This window comes from Gouania willdenowi, chromosome 6 (assembly GCF_900634775.1).
Source record: "Gouania willdenowi chromosome 6, fGouWil2.1, whole genome shotgun sequence".
Classification (NCBI taxonomy): Eukaryota; Metazoa; Chordata; class Actinopteri; order Blenniiformes; family Gobiesocidae; genus Gouania; species Gouania willdenowi.
In genome coordinates this window covers 26,188,537-26,215,049 of record NC_041049.1, presented here as the reverse complement: position 1 = coordinate 26,215,049, position 26,513 = coordinate 26,188,537, and the positions used below count along the sequence as shown (strand labels likewise).

General features: G+C 39.1%; 2 protein-coding genes across 12 annotated transcripts in view; both read right to left on the bottom strand.

Moving 5' to 3' along the window:
* Window positions 1-1,338: 1,338 nt before the first annotated feature.
* On the bottom strand, window positions 1,339-10,301 carry wnt16 (wingless-type MMTV integration site family, member 16). The gene is made up of 4 exons (XM_028451638.1): window positions 10,168-10,301; window positions 5,055-5,278; window positions 4,553-4,842; window positions 1,339-1,859 (listed from the first exon to the last, which is right to left on the bottom strand). The coding sequence occupies exons 1-4, from the start codon at window positions 10,257-10,259 to the stop codon at window positions 1,404-1,406; spliced, it is 1,062 nt and encodes a 353-aa protein (XP_028307439.1). The 5' UTR covers window positions 10,260-10,301; the 3' UTR covers window positions 1,339-1,403.
* Window positions 10,302-11,898: 1,597 nt separating this feature from the next.
* cped1 (cadherin-like and PC-esterase domain containing 1) overlaps window positions 11,899-26,513 on the bottom strand; it is a 29,759-nt gene continuing 15,144 nt past the window's right edge. For 10 of the 11 annotated variants that reach the window (XM_028451609.1, XM_028451610.1, XM_028451619.1 and 7 more), the window contains 12 exons: window positions 23,853-24,002; window positions 22,383-22,471; window positions 22,242-22,306; window positions 18,187-18,373; window positions 17,953-18,124; window positions 16,193-16,292; window positions 13,838-13,974; window positions 13,550-13,770; window positions 13,382-13,483; window positions 13,231-13,318; window positions 12,999-13,145; window positions 11,899-12,931 (listed from right to left, as the gene is read on the bottom strand). In XM_028451609.1, the coding sequence (XP_028307410.1) occupies window positions 12,767-12,931; window positions 12,999-13,145; window positions 13,231-13,318; window positions 13,382-13,483; window positions 13,550-13,770; window positions 13,838-13,974; window positions 16,193-16,292; window positions 17,953-18,124; window positions 18,187-18,373; window positions 22,242-22,306; window positions 22,383-22,471; window positions 23,853-24,002 (1,623 nt within the window). In that variant the 3' untranslated portion in view covers window positions 11,899-12,766. Of the gene's footprint in view, window positions 12,932-12,998; window positions 13,146-13,230; window positions 13,319-13,381; window positions 13,504-13,549; window positions 13,771-13,837; window positions 13,975-16,192; window positions 16,293-17,952; window positions 18,125-18,186; window positions 18,374-22,241; window positions 22,307-22,382; window positions 22,472-23,852; window positions 24,003-26,513 lie in introns of those variants that run through there. The other variant, XR_003674386.1, reaches the window with a different exon arrangement.

Sequence of the window (26,513 nt, the reverse complement as noted above, 5' to 3'; positions counted from 1 at the left end):
CTAGCATCACTCCTCCCTTGGTTAGCTTGTGCAGTGCATCAGCCCCTGTGAGCTCATGGTCCTCCTTCACTCCTGTCAGCCTACAGGATGTTCAGGTTTTAGTAGAAAAGATGAAACCCTCATCGAACTCTGTAGACATTGTTCCTGCTTCTCTGCTTTTAAACGTTTTTGATGTTGTTGGTCCTTGGGTGGTAAAATTGATAAACCTCTCACTTTTATCTGGCTCGGTCCCCAGCTTTTTTAAACATGCGATAAACCCCATTCTTAAAAAACCCAATCTTGATCCGGGGGAGCCTATAAACTACCGGCCCATATCTAAGCTTCCCTTCATGTCTAAAATCATGGAGAAAATGGTTGCTAAGCAGCTAACCTCATACATGGAACAGCATGATATTTATGATAAATATCAGTCTGGTTTTAGATCAATCCACTCAACTGAAACTGCTCTTCTGAAAGTTTCTAGTCACGTGATGATGGCCGCTGACTCTGGTCGTTACACAGTTTTAGTTTTACTTGATCTGACAGCTGCCTTTGATACTGTAGATCATAGTATACTGGTTGATCGACTCAAATCTGAGATGGGGTTTTCTGGTACTGTTCTCCAATGGTTTACCTCTTACATTAATGGAAGAACCTTTATTGTTGCTATTAACGATGTTATGTCCAATATGTCCAACCTGTCATGTGGAGTAGCCCAGGGCTCTGTTCTGGGGCCTGTTTTGTTTTTATTGTATCTGATGCCTCTTGGTCGGTTGATCCGTGGTTTTAAAAATGTGTCTTATCATTTTTATGCTGACGATATCCAGTTGTACTGCTCCTTTAATGACTCAGAGTTTAACTTTTTATCCGAGATCATCCTTTATTTGCTCCTTCTGCTTGTAACAATTGATCTTACTTAGAGTAAAAACTGCGGTACATGCGTCCTCACGTTTTTGATCAGTAGTTATTTGATCTACCTCATGGGTCTGCTGCAGAAATCTGTGAACGATCACTTAACTTAAACAGTGACATCTGGGATGGCTGAACTGCTGTTCTTCAAGCTGAACAGAGTTTTGATGAATTTTTTTTAAAGAAACAGTGTGGTCAGGGACAGCTTGGGTAAACTTTGCATCATCCCATAAATCTGGCTCCTTTAAGCGCACTATGAAAAAACACCCAGAATGAAAACCCCTGTCTTAAATTAACAAATTGATAACCAGCTTTGTAGGAAAGTTGATCTGGGATTATGAATGTTTAGTTAGGTCAAGCCAACTAACAAAGGGAGAGATATCCCGGATACGTTCATCCAGCTTTGTAATATATAGCCTAATTGTTTTATTTGAGTAGTTATTTGCAGGTGTGTTTTTGTTGTTTGCTGGTGGGTTGTTATTGTTATATTTGTGTGATTTGCAGGTGTTCTGTTGTTATTTACAGGTGTGCATGTCGAACATGCTCTCACAGCGGCGGCAGCGGACGTAGCAGCACCAGACAAACTTGCACTCACAGCGCTGCACTTGTCGGACCAGGTGAGTGTTGTAGCCCCGCCCACAACACAGTAGGCTGCAGCCATCTGGCCCAGCGGATGCTCGATCACAGCGCCGCCCCCTGGTGCCAGCAACACCACGGCGCCGGTCCTCCAGGCAGTAGTTGGGGGACTTGTTGACAAAGATGAGCTGGTGCTTCTCCACAGAGTGGCGCTGCTGTCTCCTGGAACTTCTTCTCTTGTCACGGTCAGTCACCTGGATGCTGTGCTCGTAACGCTCCTTCAGGTAAACACCCACCTGCTCAAACGCCGCCATCGTCCTCCAACACGTCTTTACGCCGCATGAGCCAGAAACACCGTGGCAGCGACAGTCCGTGGTCATCGTCCTGTGGATGGCCTACGAGACCAGAGACAGAGAGTCAGACCGGAGCCAGACAATAAAAGGCACATCAAGTGATCAAAGACAGATGGTGAAACTACAAACAGAACACCTGAGACAGATGGTGAGCATAAAGAGACGTGAACACAGAGACTGACAACCAGTGACAGACAATCAGACATGGGGGCAGAGCCATGTTGCACCGCAATTTGAAACTGTCATATTTTGTGACTGCATGACAGAATTTTACGAGTTTGCCTGGGATTGACAACAGCTGAAAAAAAGAGAAGTTAGATTACTGTAAGCATTGATGCAAAGTGCTCCAGCACATTTTCAAGGTGTTTATTGTGTGGGGAGTGAGCGAACGCTAATTGTTCATAAATAGGAAACCAATCTATCTATCAATCTTTTCTACCCACTTCTTAATGTACTCGGGGTGAAAGGGGTCTCCGGGTGACAATATCCAGCTCACATTTGGTGTATGGCAGGGTAAACCCTCTTGCAGTGCCAACACAAAAAGAAAAACAACCTGTAGACAAATTTTAGGGCGCACTTACACAATGCAATCAGTTCCATGGCTCAGCACAACTGTCATCTTAAAATATTTGGCTAGTGTAAGTGGAACAATGCTGTGCTTGAGCCCGGCAACAGGTTTTAGGAGAACCAGGATATGCCTAGTGCCTGTGCTCATCAAAGGAGATGCTGTGTAGGTTGTACATACTGTATCTACAAATACCAGAAAGTGCAGTTGGATGATAAACAGTACTGGACTGCCAACTGCTCTGAGCAGGAACAGACAGAGTGTCTGCACATCCTCAGAGGGCTGGTACCCTTCAACATCTGCAAGAACCTGCTTCAGATCTCCAATCAGTCTTTGGTAGCGAGTGCCCTCATGTATGCAGTAGTGTGCTGGGAGGGCAGCCAAGATGACGTATGCATGGATAAACTGGTGAGGAAGGCATGCTCTGTTGTGAGATCCTGCACATCATCCACCACACAGCACTATCTAAGTTTCTCCCTTACATCATAAGGCTCTTCAACACCACTCAGGGATATATATATATCATGCTAAAATAGTCACATTAGGCACATCAGACAATTCCAATTGGTTTTGGTATCAGGAGCAATAAAAATGCAACATCGGTCACAGCTCTGACCTCCTCTACCACCCTGAGGCTAAACATTAAAGCAGAGCTAAGTAACTTTTTCACCTTAATAAATCCTTCTAGTAGTTCCTGTGCGGGTAATTCAAGTGTTATTGGGGTGATCGGGGGATCTTTCATCTCTCCCTGATGTCTCTGGCCAGAAAACAGCACTTGCAACTTTCCTGCCTCTGACCCGGTGGCAAGACGTACTGCTTTACGGCAGCCCCAATACACGCACACACACTCGCAACCCAGCGCTCCATCAGGCAGCACACACACAAATATCCATCTATTTATCCATCCATCCATTTTCAGAGCCACTTTGTCAGCACACAAACAAACACATCACACACATTTCCACACTCCCTTCCGTATTACTCTCACATCATTCATTTATTGTACTTGTCTCTCTTCCTCTTACTGTTCACATGGTCACATGTGATTATATGTGTGAAAGCACCTTTAGTGTCACTGTTGTATTAGGATTTTAGATGAGCAGCAACATAGAGGGACAAGTCAATGATGCTTGCTCCTCTATCACAACAAGAACAAAGCAGAATAGCCAGAGGTCAGGATTTACCACAGCAGATCAGACTTAAGGTGCCGATTGAGATGCATTTGAGAAGCACCAGCACATAGTTACAAGGTGTACGATGCAGGCATGATTTGCCTACATGGAGAGGCACAACCAAGTGACTGGGAGAGTAGAGGAACATCAGTACCCAGTATGGACTGGAAGCTCCCAAATCTCAATGGGACACCCTACCAATGTGGTTGAGAAGAACAGGGCTAAGTTCCTGTGGGACTTTAGCTTCCAGACTGACAAACAGCTGCTGGCTAACCAAACGGACACAGTGGCGAATGACAAACAGCAGAGGGCAGTGCTAATAGGTGTGGAGAAAGCAGCTGACTGCAACATCATTAAAAGAAACACGAGAAGTTAGAGAAGTACAAAGGACTCAAAAAACAACTGGAGCAGATGTGGAAGCTGAAAGTCAATGTGGAACCCGCAGTAGGAGGAGAACCAGGGGCAGTGACCACCAAACTGAGAGAGTGGCTCCAACCGATTCTAGGGACAACATCAGAAGCTTCAGGCCAGAAGTCTGCAATGCAAAATGTTAGTTTTGGCTTTTTCAATTCAGTTCAACTTTCTTCATATAGCGCAACAGCGCCAAGGATTCAAGGATTCATAGATTCAATAATTGTCATCATGACTCATGGTGGTACATGGACAGAATGAAATTCGGTACATGACTCCCCTATTAAGCACTTAAAAATATATATAATAAATAGAGAAAAATACATCTGTACAATTAAAGTTTCACCGCAGTCGCAGAGAACGTGAAACTACAACAAAGTCATTTTATGGCACTGATCACAAAAAAAATTCAACATTTTATCGTTGATGATGTGTCTCCTTAAATGGCTCTTTTGAAGTCAAAGGTTGTTTCCCCCTGTTTTATCAGATATTACATCATAGGTGGCATGGTAAAATGTGATAGATTGTGGTGCAACAATGAAATTGGACACAGGAATTGAACTCCTTTTTATTAGCAACAGCGTCACCTGTCGGCCTGCCTCGCTGTTGTGCTGGTTCATTGCGTTCAATGTGAAGCCACCGTGGTTGGCCGAAGAATTCTTGGTTACGCTATCCATGAAGCGGCGGCTGAACCAAGTCCCAAACCGGAGGTGGTCTGAGCAGCCGCCCCAGTGCCAGCCGTCCTTCGCTGAGCCAGTACCGCGCAGCCGAGCATCACAGCCGCAGTCCGACATGTTGCCCTGACTGCAGGAGCGCGTAACAGAATGTACGAGCCCTGCTGCCATCACTGCATAGATGAAGGCCGTTTCTTTGGTTCCTGCAAGTAGAAAGAGTCGAAAACATCAACACAAACAGAAACCCCTATGACTGGAAGTCAATAAATAAATGTCAATCAGAAATAATGACTTTGACCAGAAGGTAAAGCTGTGCCGTGTGTGTGTGTGTGTGTGTGTGTGTGTGTGTGTGTGTGTGTGTGTGTGTGTGTGTGTGTGTGTGTGTGTGTGTGTGTGTGTGTGTGTGTGTGTGTACCACTGATCAGTTCCTGTCCTAACCCCGGTGGGTCCTGGGTTGTAGAACAGTTCCACCTCTCAGTTCTGAACTGGTTCTGACACTCTGTGATGGCTAGCTGAGCTCCGTCCCTGATGCTTGGCAGCAGGAAAGATTTCCTGCGGCACAACTCCCGCTGCCGCTGGCTCAAGGGCAGGGCAACACTGCTGCAGTTTACAGGCATTGCTGAGGTCACACCTAACCACCTGTTGGCATACATGGTGAAAAAGACAGCAACCTGTGAATTGGACCATTAACGCAGACCGTAGTGAGTACTATTTAGTCCTTGTGATGTTGAGAATCAGCAAGTAAGCATTGATCCCTGTGATCCCTGTGCTGAATACAACACATACGTTAGATATAAATGTCAGTATGATGCAAAGTGGCAACATTCACAACAAAAGGTAATTAAACCATTCAGGAATGTGAACTTTTGCAATGTTGCCACCCACAATACACACTTAAAGCAATCACAGATATTGCGGCAACTACGGCGCCTAAAATTGCAGTAGATCTGTATTCAGCTTCTGCTTTAGTGCCAGTGTTGTCTGCCGTAACAACATAGTCTACAACATGGAAACACCCACTCTCTCTTCGTCACTATGCTGTTCAGGTGAATGAATTAAAAGGCTTTTATTGTATTTTTGAAATTAAATGTGTTACAAATGATAGTGACACACCATACATTAGGAGAGAGTGGGGGAAGAATATTTAGCAGATATTTGTATAATCTATGCATTAAATATATATGAAATAAATGAGCCATAGGTTATAAGGTAAATCCAAACCTCAAATTTCTTCACATCATAGAAAACTGCATTCTTGTTCTGAAATTAGGTTTGGTCTTAATGTATATAGCAACTCCTCTGTGGACATTTAATGGACATTTTGACGTGGTGAGCATTGACGGAGTATAACAACTCTATGATTTGATGGTTACAGCACTGGATTCAGGAGGGATTCATTTCCAAGCACAATGGCAGCCTCAAAGTCCCTATTCACAACCTAGAAACAGTGCATTCTTTAACTTAATAAATTTACAGGACACTACAGTGCCAATGAACTCCTCCATGTCATCATTTTCGACTGGTGGAACCATTGCAGAAAGTCCACCAGGTCTCTTTCTCCCAATAAAAAGCTGCATCCATTTAGCTCAGCCTAAAAATAAAGGACAGAACTTGAGAAATAGGGATTCTTTGATTTTTACAACTGATCCAGAATCAGTATATTGATCTGGATCCCCTCCAAAATGGAATGGAACCTTCCATGGCCAAAGGTCTATCTTTGGTTCAAATTTTGTCAAAATCTGTTTAGTATTTTTAACATAATCCTGCTAAAAGACAAACAAATAAATAAATAAATGTCAGTGAAAATGTGACTTCCTTGACAGAGGTAAAAAATTAGCAAAAAGAGCCTTTAAATACAATGACCCAAAGTACAGTCCTTATAACAGCCTGTGACCAAGTAAAAAAAAAATTAAATAAAGACAAGTTAAATATGCTTAGTACAATTATTGTTATTCCCACATTATAAAAAATGTATGTATATGTATATATATATATATATATATATATATACATTACAGAGAACAACTGAAGAATTAATATTATGAAACACTATGGCTAGAGTCCGGTTTTTAACAGCATGCCTCATGCCTTTCTGCACAGCCTTATGTTGGATGTTCATTTTATCCCTTATTTATAGCATATTTTACGTAATTGTATACAAACGCACAAAATAAATGAGAGTCTAAATGTATCAATACGTGAACACTAAATAAATACATCTTAATTTGAATTCATGGGAGGAAAATAACACATCAGCGAAGTGAAGAGAGAGGAAAGTCAACAGGAGCTGCGTTGCCAGGTTGGGTTAAGAGTGTCTGAAAGAGGTGGTGTAGTAGATCAGTGGTTCTCACCATGGGGTACGTATACACGGCGTGCTCCACATTATAAACTTATAGGACTTATTTTTACATGCACACAGACACTTCCCTCATCCATCCATAATAAATTGTGGAACAACTCATCAAAAGATGAAGTTAAAATCTGAAATGGCCAAAACATCAGAAATAGTGCAGAAAGAGGCTTAAATCTGAGATTATTGTGGGACCAGACACAGAAAAGCGTTCAGATGAGCCTGATTATGCAAATAATTGATTTAAAGTATGACATGAGGGGTACTCACATTAGGTTAGAAAGGTTAAGGGTATATGGGAGTAAAAAGGTTTGGAAACACTGCTGACCATTTGGTAGATTTTGGCAGTTTATTGTCAAAATCTTATTTTGACGGTAAAGACATATTTTTGTGTATAACATACATGAAACAAAAACACATTGTTAAATAGAAAAACTAATAAAGCAAGAGACAGAATGAGGAGACAAACTGCTCATTCATGGACTTATTAAATAGTTTATGTCAGTGTGTTTAATGTGTTTGAAATGCTAATTGAGTTCTCCTTTTGATAGCTTTAAGGTGATCTTAGCTAGTAGAACTTTAGTAAATTACTATTAACATAATGCTGAAAAGCCAATGTGTACAGATGTTACTTTTGAGGGTTCTCTGACCCAAAAACAGGTGATAGTTTGAGTATATTTGTGTAAAAAAAAAAGAGTGAAGAATATTAAAGCCAAAACTAAGAGATCAATACCAAAAGAGATTATATTATCATTTCATTTTTTTAAAAATGTAATTGTATTTATTTTTTTACACACAATGGTTGATGGTCTGCTAATATATTTGTTATTATGGCTATGAAGTTTTTATCTTGGCTTTGTCAAGTACTAAGAAATATCCTCACTCATCTGTTTCTGTAAGTTTTCTTTGACACTGTCAACATTAACTATTAACTATAGGCTGATATTATTTACTATAGTGATTGAATATAATATTTTTGATATTCAGCACTAATAACAAGATTTCATCATCTGATTGGGAATAGCTTGTCTTTATCTTCATTTTCCTAACTCATATCCAAGCAGCAGGCTCACTGCGCTTCTCTGAAACATATCAGAATTTATATATACAGTGTATATATATATATAGTGTGTATTAAATAAATAATAAATTAACACCCACACTTCCCCTCCCTTCACTGTGGATCGGAAATATTCTGCTGCACTTATACATAACATACACAACATCAAATCTTACATTATTCATCATTAATGCTATTTAGTTAAAAAAAAATAATCTCACTTTAGTGTCTTTGAGGTATATAACATCATTTCATAAAGTTTTATTTTAAAATTAAAATAACTACACGACATGTTACAAACAATCGCCATAAGAGTAAAAAAAAAAACATATAAGTTTAGTTATGATAGGATTAGATTGTACTTCTTTCAAGGTAAATGTATGGCTGATCACATTCAATTAGCAATGCAAAATAAAATAAAATAAGTCATAGAGAAAAAGTAGCATTGGCTCAATAACAAAAGCAGATGAAAAAACACACAAAGTAGTTCATGAAGTCATGAAAAAATAGGCTTTTAATTTTTTTTTACATTTTTTTTTATTAAGATGACTTTCTTATAATGAAAGGATTAACATCAAAACATGTGGTGCGACTGTCCGGCCACGAGTGCATGTCTAGCTAGAAAACATTTTTAGAATTACTTTAAAAATATTACAATGTATGTTCTGCCCTATTTTACATGATTTCTTAAGTGTTTTGCAGAATATAATTAAATAAAAGTTGATTTCCATTATTTATTTATTTTTTGCAAACTATGTCCGATGGTGCCATGATACGTCATTGAACCGTATCTAAAAAATACTAGATAAAAACATGAATAAATGTGTTTAAAAATAATAAACAATAATGAACCAGCTGCTCCATTTGATCTCTGATTGATTGAAAACTATCATAACATAAATGATGCGCCGATGTAAAGTTGCGCGTGATGAAATGAACAGCAGCTTTTTCCAACATTTAGCAATAAACCATGTTTAAAAAAAAAAACGTGTTACTTTTGACAGCAATATTTAAATTTGTGGTATTTACTTTTCTCGTAAAAAAATATGTTAAATCTAAATGTTACATTTAAATATAAATTTTACATCTAAATGAGCCTTTTTTGTACTTTAGTTGTAATTTAGTTTCACCCGTGATATTTAGATTAACATAGATTTAACGTTGACATCATATTTAAGGGGAAAACATGTCACAAATATTGCTCTAATTCTGCTCAGAAGTCATTTTAAAAATTCACATACGTTTTTCAAATGTGTCGTTAAATGTTACAAAAAGTTTATTTTAGCCTGCGCAACTTTACAATCGGCGCCCCATATAAACATTCCTCAGGCATCCTTTAACTCTGATCATTGGAGCATTTATTATTATTTATTAACTAATCATTGGAGCATCTATTATTATTTATTAACTAATCAGTGGAGCATCTATTATTATTTATTAACTAATCATTGGAGCATCTATTATTATTTATTAACTCTGATTATTAAAGCATATTATTATTTATTAACTCTGATTATTAAAGCATATTATTATTTATTAACTCTGATTATTAAAGCATATTATTATTTATTAACTCTGATTATTAAAGCATATTATTATTTATTAACTCTGATTATTAAAGCATATTATTATTTATTAACTCTGATTATTAAAGCATATTATTATTTATTAACTCTGATTATTAAAGCATATTATTATTTATTAACTCTGATTATTAGAGCAAATTATTATTATTAACTCTGATTATTAGAGCATATTATTATTTATTAACTCTGATTATTAAAGCATATTATTATTTATTAACTCTGATTATTAAAGCATATTATTATTTATTAACTCTGATTATTAAAGCATATTATTATTTATTAACTCTGATTATTAGAGCATATTATTATTTATTAACTCTGATTATTAGAGCATATTATTATTTATTAACTCTGATTATTAAAGCATATTATTATTTATTAACTCTGATTATTAAAGCATATTATTATTTATTAACTCTGATTATTAGACCATATTATTATTTATTAACTCTGATTATTAAAGCATATTATTATTTATTAACTCTGATTATTAAAGCATGTTGTTATTTATTAACTCTGAGCTCGTACTCACATCCAGTCGGAGCCGTGGCTCAGCGGCACCTCGGTGACCAGCAGCAGACTGAGGACGCTCAGGACCCGGACTCCTGGACTCCAGGCCTCCATCCCTCTTCCATCAGCCCGCGGGTCCCAGCCGGTACCGGTCCGTGCGTCTCCCGGCCGCATCTGCACAGGCACCAGGACACCGCACGGTCCTGGTGCCTGCTGACGTCACAGCTGCTAGACATTGGCTAGATGAAGCTGTGACGTCATGTTTCATTTGATCCTCTTTGAAAGATCAAGGATAGACTCTTGGCTCCATATAAAGTTATGATAAAAACAGACAGGTAATGGTAATGGTAATGGTAATGGTAATGGGTAGTCACAGAAACTCTCACTGTTGCTAATGCACAACATAACTATAAGAAACCTAATGTCATCCTGCATGTTTTTATCTTCTTTTTCTTCTTCAGAGGACATTTTGAAGCCCATTTCCTTCAGTAAAAATAAATAAATAAATAAAATAAAAACAGCTAAGAAAAGTAATATAATTCTAATTCTAATAATACATTACCAGTAGATAATAATATTTACGAGATACATAAGTCACAATGATTCTCTCTTGTGAGATACAAAACCATAATTATCAAATACTAAGTAAAGAGAAACTAAATCATAATTATGAAATACTAAGTATGAGATCCTATCACATAATTTTGAGATACTAAATCATAATTACAAGATATATAAGTCATGATTATATCTAAGAGGTCTCAATGATCTTCCATGTGTTGCTCCAAAGCTACAGTTGGAAGGAACTGAGACAAATCTTTGCATATTTCAACGGATGAATATAGTGATGAACTAGGTTTTGTAGCTGGATGTCTGGCAATTACGCCATGATTTTTCTAGACAAGATGGTTGCATACAGTGACTAACCCTGGCATCCTATACAACAGACCAACTGTCTTTTTAACACCATAGACATTGTCCGATGTTTAACAGCATGACTTTATTTACCTGGGACATGTATGCCTTCTAAATAATTGGGCCTCTAAGTGACAGTATCAAATACAGGCAAAATGTTACATAGGTGGAATTCGTTACATAACAATTGCTGAGCTCAATAACTAAAAATATGGGGTTCCACAGGAAATTCCACTTCCATGAGTGAACTATCACATTTTGCACAAAGGTCCATGCCAGATTGCGTCAGCTGCAAAAACATCTAAATTGTCCTGAAGGTGGCGCTACAGCGAGCCTCTAAAGTTAATAAAAATCAACCATATGTGTTACAGATTTGCAACATTTATCAAAAATGTAAATTGCCTGACTCTGTCCTTTGCTGGGCGACAGCTATAAATCATGTAGACTGCTGCTGAAACACTCATTGCAATCATCAGACAACAACAAAACAACTGCTCCTTAAACACAGGGCATCAGACTTTGATCGATGGTTAGATAGACAATAGTTTAAAATAAAATCGCTATATTTAAAAATCTAAATAAAAAGTTCATGTTTTTACCAGAACTTCTTTGGTGGGTTTCAGTCAGATGGATTGAGTCTGTTCTGCTAGTTTAGTAATCAAATTACAAAAAAAGGTCTCGTTGTTCAACGTGTGTCTTTGCAAGTTTAAACACATACTAGTGTTACATCTGAAATAGACATCTGTATGGTCTACAATGAAGGGAAGATCTCAGGCTGTTTATCACAGCATCATCATCATCATCATCAATAAAAGCTCCAAATTAATAAACCCACACATAGAATAAAAAATACTTTATTCACATTGAATTCTCTTTGTCTGTCAGTTGGTTTACATGCAGCTTGAGAAAACTGAAAGACATGGAATGGCATGGAATGGAATACAGCTAAAAGAGCTGAACAGCATAAAATACATGGACAAGAGAAAAACACAGAAATAGGTTTTCACTGTAATCTTGTCTTGTCATCTATACCTGCTTATCCTGTAGGGTCACAGGGGATGCTGGAGCCCATCCCAGCAGACATAGGGTTCATTCACTGTCATCCCCTTTGGTTCAAAGTGAACTACATCAATACGCACTGTTTTGTAAAGAATACAGCGCCACCTTTCAAAGTCAGATGGAATGTGGGAGGAGTTAGACTTTCTCTCCTGCATCTATCCTGAGACAAGACAATCAACTACTGAGCATAGCTTGATAGCTGTGTGCATATAAATGATAACTGGTGAATGTATAAACCAGCTGTAAATACTGAGCAGTCCCAGATAAAAACTGCAGATCATCAAGAGATAACTAGTAACTAGTTACCATGATATAATTAAAACAAAAAGCATTGAGGACTTGCTGATATATACAAATTAATATTCTGTGAAGAGCAACATTAGTATAACTAGTTAGTCCCAGATGTGAACAACGCGTCAACTGCAGAGACTAGCTCGAGCTCAGAGAAAGATTTCAATATAGACTCCACCCACATTTCCGGAGTCCCCGCCTCCTTCATTTAAGAATCATTAACATCCCAAAAGGTTCCGCCTCCTTCATTTTAGACTCTACCCACATCTCAAAAAGTCCCTGACTCCTTTATCATAGAGTCCAACCCTGATCCCAGACTCAGCATCTCCTTTATGATGCTCCTTCCTCACTGAGGTTCAGGTCCTGGTTTTGAGACAAAGGCGGCTCAGCAGAATTTCAGCATACACTTGGTTCACAGCTCCGCTCACGTGATAGGTTGGAAATCTATAACCCTCCCCCTGTGCTGTGTTCAAAGCTGCTGTTTGGTTGATTGGAGGTCTGGAGGTCCAAAGGTTCTGGACCTGAAATAGTAAATGGTGAGAGTCTGGTGGTTTTTACATTTCTCCTCAGGGGTCAAGTGGTCCTCACCTCATGGAAGTGACAGGCACAGCGGCCCTGAAGGAACTCCTTGTAGCGTCCCATCGTGATGCTGAAAGTGTCAATAACCTCGTACCCATAATGTTCTGCAGCTGTGATGATGTCCTTGTTCTTCTGGAACAGGTTCTGTATCTCCACCTAAAACAGAACCAACACACGTGCTGATGATTCCACGTGCTGATGATTCAAACCTCAAAAAACCATGAGGCAGACCAGGACATACCAGATTCAGAGAGTGGATCCCGTCCACAGGGAGGTGGAAACCCATACCCAAAGTCTTTACCACCACCACAATATTTCTGAGGAAAGCACTGAGGAGAAGGACAGATGAGACCCACACAGAGACCACATCACTCAAGGATTAAAACCTGTACCTGTCCAAAACCTCCTTGACCGTTCTCAGGTGCTCCGGGTTAAGCCACTGAACTCCACCAACTACCACAACCGTCTGGTTGGAGTTCTCCAGAGGAAAAGACCTTGAGTAGAACCAGAACATCTGTCAGATAAGACAGATGTTATCTGGAGTTCCAGGTGAGACTCACCTGTGCAGCAGCTTTAGCAGTGCCTGCCTGAAGGTGGGCCTCCTCTCCTTCTCCAACCAGAACTGAGGGTGGTAGGAGTAGCTGACCAAGCTCCGGCCCCCATTCAGGTTCCTGTGAACCAGCGTGTGGTGCACCTTACTCCAGTCTTCCAGGCTGGAGTTCAAACGTTCCATCAGAAAGTACATCATCCCCCGATTGGTCGAATCCCCGATAAACAGCACCTAGAGACAGGGTTTGTCTCACTTGTCTGTGTCTCACCTGCCTGTTTCTCATTTGTCTGTATCTCACCTTTCTGTCCCTCAGACAGTCCTGCAGCAAAGGGGGGGGCACCAACTGGTGAAAACAACCATCTGGTTTCCAGGCAACCTGCCTCCAATCACACGTCCTGTTGTCAGAACAGCTGAGACACGGAACCACCCATCGACCTGAAAGACATGCGAGGCACAGACAGGAACTTAGGGAGCAGTGAGGGTTAAGGGACTTGCTCAACATCCCACATCCCAGGTTGGATTTGAACCGCTGACCCTCCAACAGGGCTGGACTGGCCATCTGGTATACCGGGCATCATCACGTTGACCCGAAGTTGGCCGGTCTGGTCCTCACCTCACGCTATTTTTTTTTGAAGAGCGAGACATGGTAACAGGTGGCTAATTTGGTACAAAAGTGGCAACAACGTGGCAAGAATAGAGTGTAAAGTGACTAAAATGGGCAAAAAGCCATCAAGAGTGGCCAAAAAATGGGCAAATAAAGTGGAACCAGGTGGTATTTAATGGCAATGAGTAGATTAGAAAGACTGCCACCTTTTCCTCAGACATTGACAATCTCACAAGTACTAATCCTAATAGCTCACCCGACGATCTGGTTTCCCACTACAGCAGTAATCTCCATAACCTTTTGGACACTCTGTCTCTTTCACCCGCTCCGCACCCTGGTTCACTCCTGTCCTCTGTCAGCTCAAATCCCAATGATGACAACTAGATCGGCTATACAATTAACCTGGACTCACCATACGCAAACAAATGTACAATAACCATATCACACAATACAAGGACCATCTCTCCTCTGCCAAATCCGCCTACAACTCCGGTTATAATTCACCTCAATCAACATAACTCTAAAATGCTCCACACCAATATTACAAAACTCCCTGACTCTCTCCCCCACCACATGCAATCCACTGACTTCTGTAACTCACTCACTTCTTTGTCTCCAAGATCTCCAATATCCACCAACACCAGACCTCATGTGGAGCTGCAGTTTCTGTAGTGGACTCCTCAGCCCCCCACTCATCCCTTACAATTACATTTTCCAGCTTCATCCTCCCCTCCATCCAAGTCATTTTCGATCTCATCCTCAAATCTAAACCCTCAATCTGTCAGATTGACCTTCTCCCAACATTTCTTGTTAAATATTGCCTCCCTTGACTTGACGTGCTGTCCCTCTCTCATTCAAAACTGCCACAGTCACACTCATTCTGTTTGGACCACAGCATCTTCAACAACCTACGTCCCATTTCAAACCTTCCCTTCATCTTCAAAATAATCAAAAAAATCTGTCGCCGCTCAACTCCATAACCATCTCATCACTAACAATATCTACAAGCAGTTTCAATCCGGTTTCCGTCCCCTTCACAGAACTGAAACAGCACTTCTCAAAATCACTAACGACCTCCTCATAGCTTCCGACTCTGGTTTACTTCCCATTCTCATACCTCACAGAAGCTTTTGACACCATTTCTCACTCTACTCTCCTTGACAGACTCTGTTCAATTGGCATAACCCACACCCCCTTCGCTTGGTTCACTTTTTATCTTTCTGGTCTCACACAATTCACTCAATTGAAATCCCACAAGTCCAACATTTTTCCTGTCTCTGCTGATGATGAAGAGGAGGGGCCGCAGGGCTCTGTCCTGGGGCCCCTCCTCTTCATCATCTACATTCTCCCACTTGGTCACATCCTTCGTAAACATGATATCCATTTCCACTGCTACACAGATGACACCTTGACACCTACACTTGTAGGACAAAGACAGGCGAGACAGAATAGTAAGACAGTCAGATGAAAGACAGACTGGTAAGATGGACAAGGGAGATAAACAGGTGAGACACAAACAACAGAGACACAAACAACAGAGACACAAACAACAGAGACACAGAGAGGTAAGAGAGACAGGGTAGGACAGACAGCTGAGGCAAAGAGATTAGAACAGACAGGTGAATAAAGTTGAGACAAGCAGGTGAGACACAGAGAGGTGAAAAAACTGGTGAGACACAAAAAGATGAGACAGACAGATGGAAAACAGACAGGTGAGACATAAATGGGTAAGAAAAAGACAGACAGATAAGACAGAGAAGAGAAAGAATCAAGACAAACAGGTGACAAAGACAGGAAAGGTGAATGGGTAAGACAGATAAAGGTGAGATACAGACAGATGTGACACAGCCAGGTAGGCCAAACACTTGAGAGACATTGGCAGGTGAGACACAAACAGACGAGACACAAAAAATAGACAGATAGGTGAGACATAAACAGGTAAGACAGCAACAGGTGTAGACAGAAGAAGGGGAGACTGACTAATGAGACATTGACTGATGAGATACAGACATGTGAGACATAGGAGTCAAACTGAGAGGTGAAGCAGACCTGGAGCATGTCCTGAGCTGCAGGTCTGATGTGGAATCTCAGTCTGGATGTGAGGTTGAAGCCCACATGGGAGATTAGGCTGGATCTGCAGACCACAGTCCTGAGATAGAAACACAGGATGCTTTAGAACAGGTGGTTTATTTCTAGTACACATTTACCAATGTGTACTGTCTCAGACAGGAAATGACATCAGAGGCCGAGACAGCAGACTATAAAGCAATGGTTACAATAGTACACTTTGTAATTGTTTGTCTGTTTGTGTCTGTTATATCTCTTGGGTAGACATCCTTAAGAAGAAAAAGGATCAACATAAGGAAAAAAAAACAAAAACCTGAAGGAAGAAAAACAAAGACTTAACGAGCTAAAAGAGACTAATATCAAACATGGACTGAAGAAGAAAAACAGACAGATGAAGAAAATAAAACACAGGCTGAAGAAGAAAAAACAGCGACGAAAAGAGGAATAACACAGACGGAGGAAGGAAAAATACGCACTGAAGGAAAAAACACAGACTATAAGAGGAAAAACGTGGACTGAAAGAAGAAAATCCAAGACTACAAGAGAAAAAAACAAAAACTAATGGAGGAAAATTGACAGACTGAAGAAGAAAAACACAGATTGATGGAAGAAAAATACAGATAGAAGAAGGTAAAACAGCGAACGATGAAAGGAGGAATAACACAGACAGAAGAAGAAAAACAAAAACAGAAGAATGAAAAGCAAATTGAAGAATCAAACACACTGATTGAAAAAGGACAAAAACAGACTGAAGAAGTAATAATGGATTGAAGAAGAAAAAAAATATAGACAGAAAGAAGAAAAACACAGACTGAAGGGAAAAAACCACAAAGAGGAAAAGAGGGAAAACACAGACAGAACAGACAGAAGAAGGAAAAAGTCGAAAAAGGGAAATACACAGATGTTAGGAGGGAAAACACAGACTAAACGGAGAAAAAACATAAAGGGGAAACGAGAAAAAACACAGAAAAAAAGAGGAAAAACACAGAAGGAAGAAGGAAATACACAGACAAAAGGGGAAAAAACAGGAAAGGGGAAGCAGGAGTGAAAGGAACAGATCCTATAGGAACAGAGGAGTTCAATAAGAGGAAACAGTGTTTCCTCTTCATCCTAATCACCATAGTAACGACTGTCAGAAGCTGACTGTCTCTATGGGGACATTTCTGACTGACTGAAATATCTTCTTTTTCTGCTCTTATCCAGGCCATGCTCGTCCTCAACTCAGAGGTCAGAGGTTAAATAATCCGGAGGCGAGGTCAGAGGACTCGTGGGAAACGCCACATCTGAACACAGCATAAAAGCACTGCCGCCAAACAAGCTCCAACTTCTGCTGCTGCAGGTTTCTGCATGGCGGCGTCACATTCTGCAGGTCAGTGCTGCACATCGCAACAAAGTGACACAAGAAAACTTAACAGGGATTTTCTTGTTCACAGGCCAACTGAGACACGGCAGCCACCCGGCCGGGTGCTGAATACAGCATAAAAGACCACTCCTCAGAGACGGCGCAGTGCCTTTCATCAGTCAAATGTAGGAGGAGGAGATCAGAGACAACAAAATGTTAACCTAAAAGATAAACCTTATGTAAGGCATAACAAGGTGTTTTCTTAAGCAAAGTTCTTCAAACGAGTACAGTGAAGGGTCCATTTTAACATGTGTAAAACCAGGACTTCAACTATTACCACTTCCAGTCACAAAGAGATCTTTAAAAAAACGGTCCAGAAGCAGTACTAAAGGCGTCCTACCTGCAGGAAGCTGCAGGTCACATGATCTCCAAACATAGGCAGTGAAGGCCGGCTCTCCCTGAACATGTGGATCGTGTAGATCGACATGATGGCAGGCACCTTTGGGTCTCTGTCGTCAGTCACAAGTACAGTGATTCTGTTGTTGCCAAGGCCAACCGGGTAGTTTGCAATCCTGAGAGGACAAGAACTGGGGTAGTACCAGGACCAGGGGTATGAAGGGTCCTGGCATCTCACCTGGGACCATGCTGTTCGTCTAGGTGAGCCTTGCACGCAGGGCTGACGGTCACTGGGCGGATCCGGATCATCACTGTGTCGAATGAGACCTCGACTCGGTACTGCTTCACCTCAGGACTGAACATTGGTGTCAAAGTTAGTAGCGGGTCAGTGTAGATCTGCCGCAGGTGAGGGTCTGCACACACAGCTGAGATAAAACACATCATTTATTCACAAAGACCAAATATCACATCTCATTTAGGAGGAAGAGTAAGTAACAGGAATAGTTAGCAATTGTTATGTTAGGAACACACTGTCGTAAATGGACATGTTGGGGTGCTTTAACCCTCCTATTACTAACACATTTTACCCTTGGGGTCAAATTGACCCCAGAGGAACACCAATGCATGCAATATGTGTTCAGCACATACAAAAACTATCATCATGATAATGTTATGCTTAATCAATTGTACCCATCAAATTAAGATAAGTCATGAAATATAAAGCAAAATTAAAAGTCAACTATTATTTTTTGAATGATTAACATTGAATGGGGTCAAATTGACCCCAAGGATAATAGGAGGGTTAACGGGAAGCTTCACATGTCTGTGACAGGAGTGTTACTTCACAATGCACAGGTGTGCATTTACTGTACAGTAGGTGTGTAGATGCATTACAAAACTAAAAAGGTATTTTACATGTCTACAGGTGTCTCCATTTATGTTACACGTACATGTAGTTAAGGCTTGTACATGGTGGGGTAAAGTCATCTATATCAGTGTTACTGCTATGTACAGATGTGTTACAGGTGTCTACATTTGTGCATACGGTAAGTTACAGGTGTGTACACAAGAATGAATAAATGATTTATTTTGACATCTAAATAAAACAAATGAAAGAAATAAAATAAAAATAATAATGATAAAAGATAACAATAAACACTTACACACAGTACAACACAATATGGAGCTCATGCATCAATACAATGTGCAGATGAAAAGTTAATTTCCTTATTGCACACATTATTATCAAAGAATTTGGCCAGTAAATATTATCCCGTTAAAGGGGCAGAATTATGAAAAAATCACTTTATAATGGTTTTACTACAGTGATATACATCCCTTTAGCCTCATTCAGAGGGTCAAAGTTGGATTTTCCCCGCTCGCTGGCGTCAGCAAGTTAAAACTCCTCCTCCTGACAATCCTGGCTCCTCCTACCCTATAAGAATGTGAGCTCCTCCCTCTCAAACTACCTCACAGCTAAAACAAACACTGCGGTTTAATATAGAATATATATTATACTTTGTCATATATGTAAAGCTACATACACAAAATGTGTTCTCTGCATTTAACTCCTCCCTGAGGAGCAGTGGGGACCACGGTGTAGAATCCAGGGAGCAGTTCCATTTTTAGTATCTGTTATATCGCCTCGTATCACCTTGGACTTGATCTGACGTGTTTGTGACACAATGCAATGCAGCGGTTGGACAAAACAAATGATTATCACCTTAAATGCACTATTCCTGTAGTTAATAGAGATAAGGAGGAGAAGAAAGTGACTTAGCAGCTTAACAATCCGGTGTTTGAAGCAGCTGAATTACTCCGCTGCTGCTGCCGCTGTGATAAACAGCCTGACTCACAATCACAATAGCCTCTTAAATATCAATGTGTTTTATTGTAATGTAATGAGTTTTTTGGCTGAAAACAATAACAACAGTCTGCAGATAGCAAAAAGAAAATTGCTTTGGTGATCACTGATCTCCCTCGCAAGAGCAAGGCATAAAGTCTGCATCTATAGACACGCCCACTCATGAATATGCATAAGTAGGCTTCAAAACAGCCTGTTTTTAGAACTGCTCAGAAAGTGACTTTTCAGCGGTTAAAACTCTGAAAAATGACGAGTTTGTGAAAATAAATGTCAAATAATATGTTGTTGGGGTTCTTAGAACAAATGGAGATGGGTGAAAAATAGCATAATAACACGCCTTTAACTTTTTGGCATTTGTGTTATTCGATGAAAAAATTTGTTATAATAGCGTGATTAAAAACTGTACAAAACAAGAACGTGAAATTTGGCAAACTAATAACTATTTTCATTTTCATGAAAATGCACCAAAGTTATGTCAAAGATTGTTCAAAAGTACAACAATAAATGGTGATCCTGGCGTTGGATGAAATACTGGCGGGCTCCAGCAGGGGTTTCTATGCCAGAGCCCTACTGTTTTTAACAATGGGTAGAAAAACAAAGTTGTTACAGAGGCTATCGTTAAATGGGAGCTAATAACTGGAACCTGGAGTAGGATCTGGGGCTGACTGGGGTAGGTGGAGCTGACTCAGTGGACTGAGCTCATCATTTACACACACAGCTGTCTGTGTCCGTAAGAACTGAGTCTGCAGTTAGAATTTAAAGGCCATCACTATATAAAAGCCTGTGTGATACACAGACTGAAATCTTAACTAACGGTACTAATAATACGGTTGTCTTATGTATAGTATATCAATGACGTCATTATATATAGTATATCAATGACGTCATAACTCCCCAATTCAAACGACGAAATGTGCATTTGTGCACCAAAGATTTGGGTATAAATATAAGTAAGATTTTGTGTGGGGGGAAATGAGTTAAAGAAAACAGAGTTAAGTTTGGACACACTTCAAATATTTTGTAATACACAAGCTCTATAAACAACCTGCATGGAAACAAGAGAGCATCTGTCTAGGAGTCATAGTAACTGGACCTCTTGTATTTTATCACATATCACTCTAGCAGTCTGTCTGTCTGATGCTATGTTGTGAATAATGAATACATGATGTAATAATGATTTTAACAGATACATTTGTAGCACTTAATGTAAGCTATAAAAAAAATCTGTGCAGCCAGTTAGAGTGAAAGTGCCAGATCTCATTATGGAGCCAAACTTTCCATTAGTAATTGGTCGGTTCAAAGACTGCAGTACAGAGTATAAGTCATTGTTTTTAGAATGTCATCAAAAAGTCAAATAAGGTTTATTAAGAATGAATGTGATGGTCCTTTGTTTCCAAAGAAATGGCAGACTGAAACACAAGATGAACACAGACATTTAATGTAAACTATGCTGTGAATATCCCACTCTGACAAATGAAGTCCACCTCTTAAACCGTCACCCAGAGAGAAAAACAGCTTCCGTAAACTACCCTGTAGATTGTCAGTCCTCACCTGAAACATGATTAATACTGTTTTGTATTTGATTATATCAACGGCTTCATGGTGTGTGCTCCAGGTGGTTAAACCTGCTTTGTTAATAATCCCTAAATCCTTCCTTGAAAACCAGAACATAAATGTGATGTGCATCCCAGTTTATACGTATGTATCTACATCTGTGAACAGGTGTGTCCCAGGTGTCTACATTGGTGCTAGGATCAGTTAGGTAGATAATTAATTACAATTATGGTGTAATTATAATTGTAATTGTATCTTTAAAAATATGTTGCTCTCTTAATTGTAATTAAATTGTAATTGACTTTAGACAATTGACTTTGTAATTGTTATTTGTAAATTATATAAAATAAATTGTCAGTTATAATTTAACACAAAACATGGGAACCATGTTACAGTTCTATGTACAGTTCTACACATATGTAGTTAACAATTATTAAAATATGTTTCATATGAAGCTTTCCCACATTTTACCATTAAAAAAAATTGCAATCTAGGGGTATATTGACACAAAAAAGGCTTAGATGTACACACCAAAAATATGAAAAACCTATATTTTAATTGATTAGGAAGCCTAACAAGGTAACCAATAGATAGGAAATAAATTATATGATAAATATTTGTTTTTACTATATTTTACAGCTGATTTAGGACCTGTTATCATTAGAGATGCTAACAGAAAGCTAACACAAGAGGAAGGTTAACTTTTATTAGGTTATTTATTTCAGGCTCAGACAGTAATTGTGATTAATATTTAAACTTAAAGGCATGTACGTCTGAGTTACAGGTGTGTTAAACGTGTTTTACTCATGTGTATTTATGAACAGGTATATTTTCAGGTGTCTGATGATTGCACTGGTGCTTTTTGATTGACTTACCACCACTCCAGGTTGAGGACTGAACTGGTTCCTGATTAACATCTTCTTTTATCTCTTGGTTGTTCCTTCAGTAAAAAAAAAATGACAATGGGTAATGCATTTGTGTGTCTGATAAGCTGATGGAGACTTTCACATTCTCACCTGTCAGATTTCAAGTGATGAGTAAACAGGAAGTTGGAGAGTCCTTGGGGGATCCATAACCAGGACCCTGACCAAGACCAGGGAGTCACCTGGAGATAGTCACATTAAGGATGCACGCACTTGTGGTATTTGGAAGCTGTTGACTAAGTTTCAGGTCAAACAGATACCGTGTTGGGGAGATATTCGCTCCACAAACACACGCACACACACATGCATACAAACCATTCTTGCATTATGGATAGACTAGTATAGTGCCTGTTGGAAGTATGCATTCATATAGTGGGAGCTTAAGTAAAGTTGTCAATTATTGCCAAATGAGTATGTGTTGGAAGGTTGGATGTACAAAGAGGTGTACATACTCTGTATTCTGTAGTGTTATAAAGGGGTTTATTTGTGGGTGCAAAGTAAAATAGCGTGTGTGATTTCCCTGGTTTAATTGGTGTATTGGTGTAATTTGGTGTATTTTTCCATAACTTATGTTTTTTGGAGTCATTATGTGTATTTTTTGTATCTCTCTGTTGTGTTTTTGTGCATTTTTTTGTATAATTATTGTTTTTTGTTGCCATTGTAGTGTGATTCTGGAGTCATTTTGTGCATTTCTATATATTCTTTGGTGTAGTTTTGTGCATTTCTGTGGTCATTTTGTGTATTTTTTGTATAAATATTTAGTTTTGTGTATTTTAGTTATTTTCATATTTTTATTGTTGTTTGGTGTATTTTTCTGTATCATATGTTTTTTGTTTGTTTTTTAGCCTTTTTGTATATTTATGTGCATTTCTGTTATTGTTTTGTGTACTTTTTGTATAAATATGGTTTAGTTTTTATTGTTTTATTTTACCCATTTAGTATATTTTTATTATAAATACCTTATGTGTGGTGAGGGCGTGTTTTGAGATGTGTGTGTGTGTGTGTCAAGGTTGGAGTCAATTACATTTGAATTGTAGTTGAATTACAATTTGATTACAATTACATGACTAGCATTTTCGCCAAATTAAATTATATATATATATATTTTCTATCCTCAGAAAGTCAATTACAATTACGTTCTCAATTAATAAAGTTCAATTACAATTCATCTCAATTACTGAGCTAGGTTAACCTTTCTCTTGTGTTAGCTTTCTGTTAGCATCTCTAATAATAACCAGCTGTAAAATACACTAAAAACAAATATCTATCATATAATTTCTTTCCTATCTATTGGTTAGCTTGTTAGGCTTCCTAATCAATGGAAATATAGGTTTTAATATTTTTGGTGTGGGCGTCTGAGACTTTTTTGGGTCACTTTACCCTTCGATTAAAATTTTTTTAGGGTAAAATATGGGAAAGCTTCATATGAAAGAAATTTGTAAATAATTATCAATTATGTGATTACAATTATAATTGACCCCAACCCTGGTGTGTGTGTGTGTGTGTGTGTGTGTGTGTGTGTGTGTGTGTGTGTGTGTGTGTGTGTGTGTGTGTGTGTCATACCGGGGTGAATGGTATCCTGAGCTGCTGCTGTTTGTCAGAGTGTGGTTCTGGGAGGAGAAAGTGCAAAGTGTCCTCCAAAATGAGGTCTTTGGTGATTTGTCGGTCAAACGTTTCTGCACTCAGAGATGATAAGGTGAGCTCAGTGTCAACCTGAAGAGACACACAGTGACCACTTAGAAAGTAGTGCTGCCCTCTGCTGGACATGCAGCAGTAATAATCTACAGCCTATACTCTAAACGTCATTGGACAGTCCAAGGCTCAATCCCAAACCTGCCTCTACACACCCGCTCTTCATTCTTGTGGAAGCCCTCCAAAACCAAATAGTGCCTGAGGGCGGGTGGACTGTCAGTTCTAGTCTGCATCAATGCACATTCATGACGAGTTTTGCAGGAATTTTGATGGCAAAAAAGAGAAGGAAACTGCTCACAAATGTAAGTTTCAGAACTATGACAATTGTGTACTCATATGTGTTGAGATTATCCAGTGGCATTTTATCGCTACCAGCTCTCATCTGAGCTTCAATGCCTTTTTCTTCAACCTAAAGAAGCATAGGGCAGGATTTGAGAAAAAAATAAACATTCATTTGAAGTTTTTTTCAATGCTAATGGGTGATGAAGCTCTCTAAACCAAAGAGAATGAGCCCCCACACATTGAAGTCAAATGGAGCTGATGATGGAGCTTGGAGAGGCGCCACTATACAGGAAATAAAAAAGAATGAAGAGAAGACGACTTGGAGACTGAAAAAGGACAAGTACGGTGGACTAAACTACTGTTTGGTTCCACAGATGTATGCAAAGGCATGTGCACAGGTCTTGCAGTAAACAGTCACATAAATGGTGAGTAAATAAATAACCGTGTCACAGTTGGAGTGCGAATCGAGTCGCATTTTCTTGTCAGAGTCCGACCCAACAGTGAAAAACACATTTTTTTCTCAGAGAAATTACATATTTAGTGGAAAGCACCAATTTTATTAACAACTGTTAATATCCACATCAGATCAGTGCATAAGTAACAAGCTAAAGTGAAACTTAAACATGGGCGCAGTGCACGCAAGAGACCCATCGGATCTATTTATATAAACCAAGTATCAAAGATAAGGATAATCCATGTTATTGCAGACAAAGGAATATTTTAACGGTGTATTTCTTTATAACTGTCCTCTGCTCCATTCTCCATGCATCGTGGATCATAGTTTCCACTGTAAAAAGCTGCTTTCTTCAGGGCTACAGCAACTACAGCAGGAAAGGAAGAACGCTGCATGCAAAAAACACTATGTGACTGAACCCAAACACCAGTTCTAAACATCTGTCCGAACCCGACCCGTCAGGGTTGGGTCGGGTATCCATCCTCTAGTCACAGCATCAGCTGTGCTCTGGTGATGAACAAACAGTTGATGCGCGCCACCGCTGCAGCTTGGCTGATGGTTACACTAACCACCGTGGTGTCACTATGGAGTCTGATTTCTAGATCCTGCCTATGTTCCTTTAAAGATAACCAACCATGAAGATCAGAATTCGGTCAAAATCTATCAGCAGTTCAACCTGAAAACTATGTGTCTGTCCAGCCCAATAGCATCCATTTTTTTCTTTCCCACTTCACTACAGGATGCTGCATTTAATGTTTGGCAGAGAAGGGGTCTGAAAAGTTTCAATGAGTTGTTTATTGGAAATAAGTTTGCCTATTTAGAAAAACTGTCAATTAAATTCGACCTGCCCGCGTTCTTTTCTTTTTATATATATATATATATATATATATATATATATATTTGCAGATAATAATCTCACTTATGCTACAACAGGTAGCTCAACAGGAATCCATCTCAAACATAGCTATGAAACAATCTTGGGTGAAGGATCTACAGACTGATATCATTGAATCGCTCTGGGCTGAGGTTTTGAAAAACATACGTTTGTCTTCAATGTGTGCAAAACACTCTCTGATCCAATTTAAAATAGTACCTCAGACACACCTTACTAAATCCAAATCCCAAATTGATCCAACCTGTAACAGATGTGGAACGGCAGAAGCAACTTTAGTTCACACGTTTTGGCTCTGTCCCAAAATTCAGGAATACCTGTACTGGGTTGGTATCTGTGATGCGCTGTCTGCTGTACTTGGATCAAATATAACTCCAGATCCTTTTATGTTGTTAGCGATCGAGGAATGCAAACTAATTGCCACTTCAACTCTTTCAGCTCAACGTTTGATTCTTTTGAAAAGAACAGTGGGTTATGGATGTGATATCTGCTCTTAATTTGGAGGAAATTAGATATGTGATGGGGGGTCAGGAAAGAAGCGTTTATTAGGTGTAGAGGACGTTTTTTTTTTTTTTTTTTTAAATTGATCATTCATTAACACTGGTTCAAGACTAGTTTTAAACTGGCACTGATTGATGCATTCATCTATTTTTGTTATTTTGTTCTCTGTATAAGATTTGGTAAATGTATGTACATTTGGCTTTATACTTTTGTATTTTATTCTTTTTTTTTTACTTTTATCTATGTGAAAATGGGTTTTAAGATGTTCCAGTGTGGGGTGGGTCTATGTTTCAATGTTTTTCTGAAAATTCAATAAATAAATTCAATAAATAATTAAACACTAAGTTCCACATAATAATAATGCATCAACTTTATATAGCACTTTTTTGGACACTTTACAGAA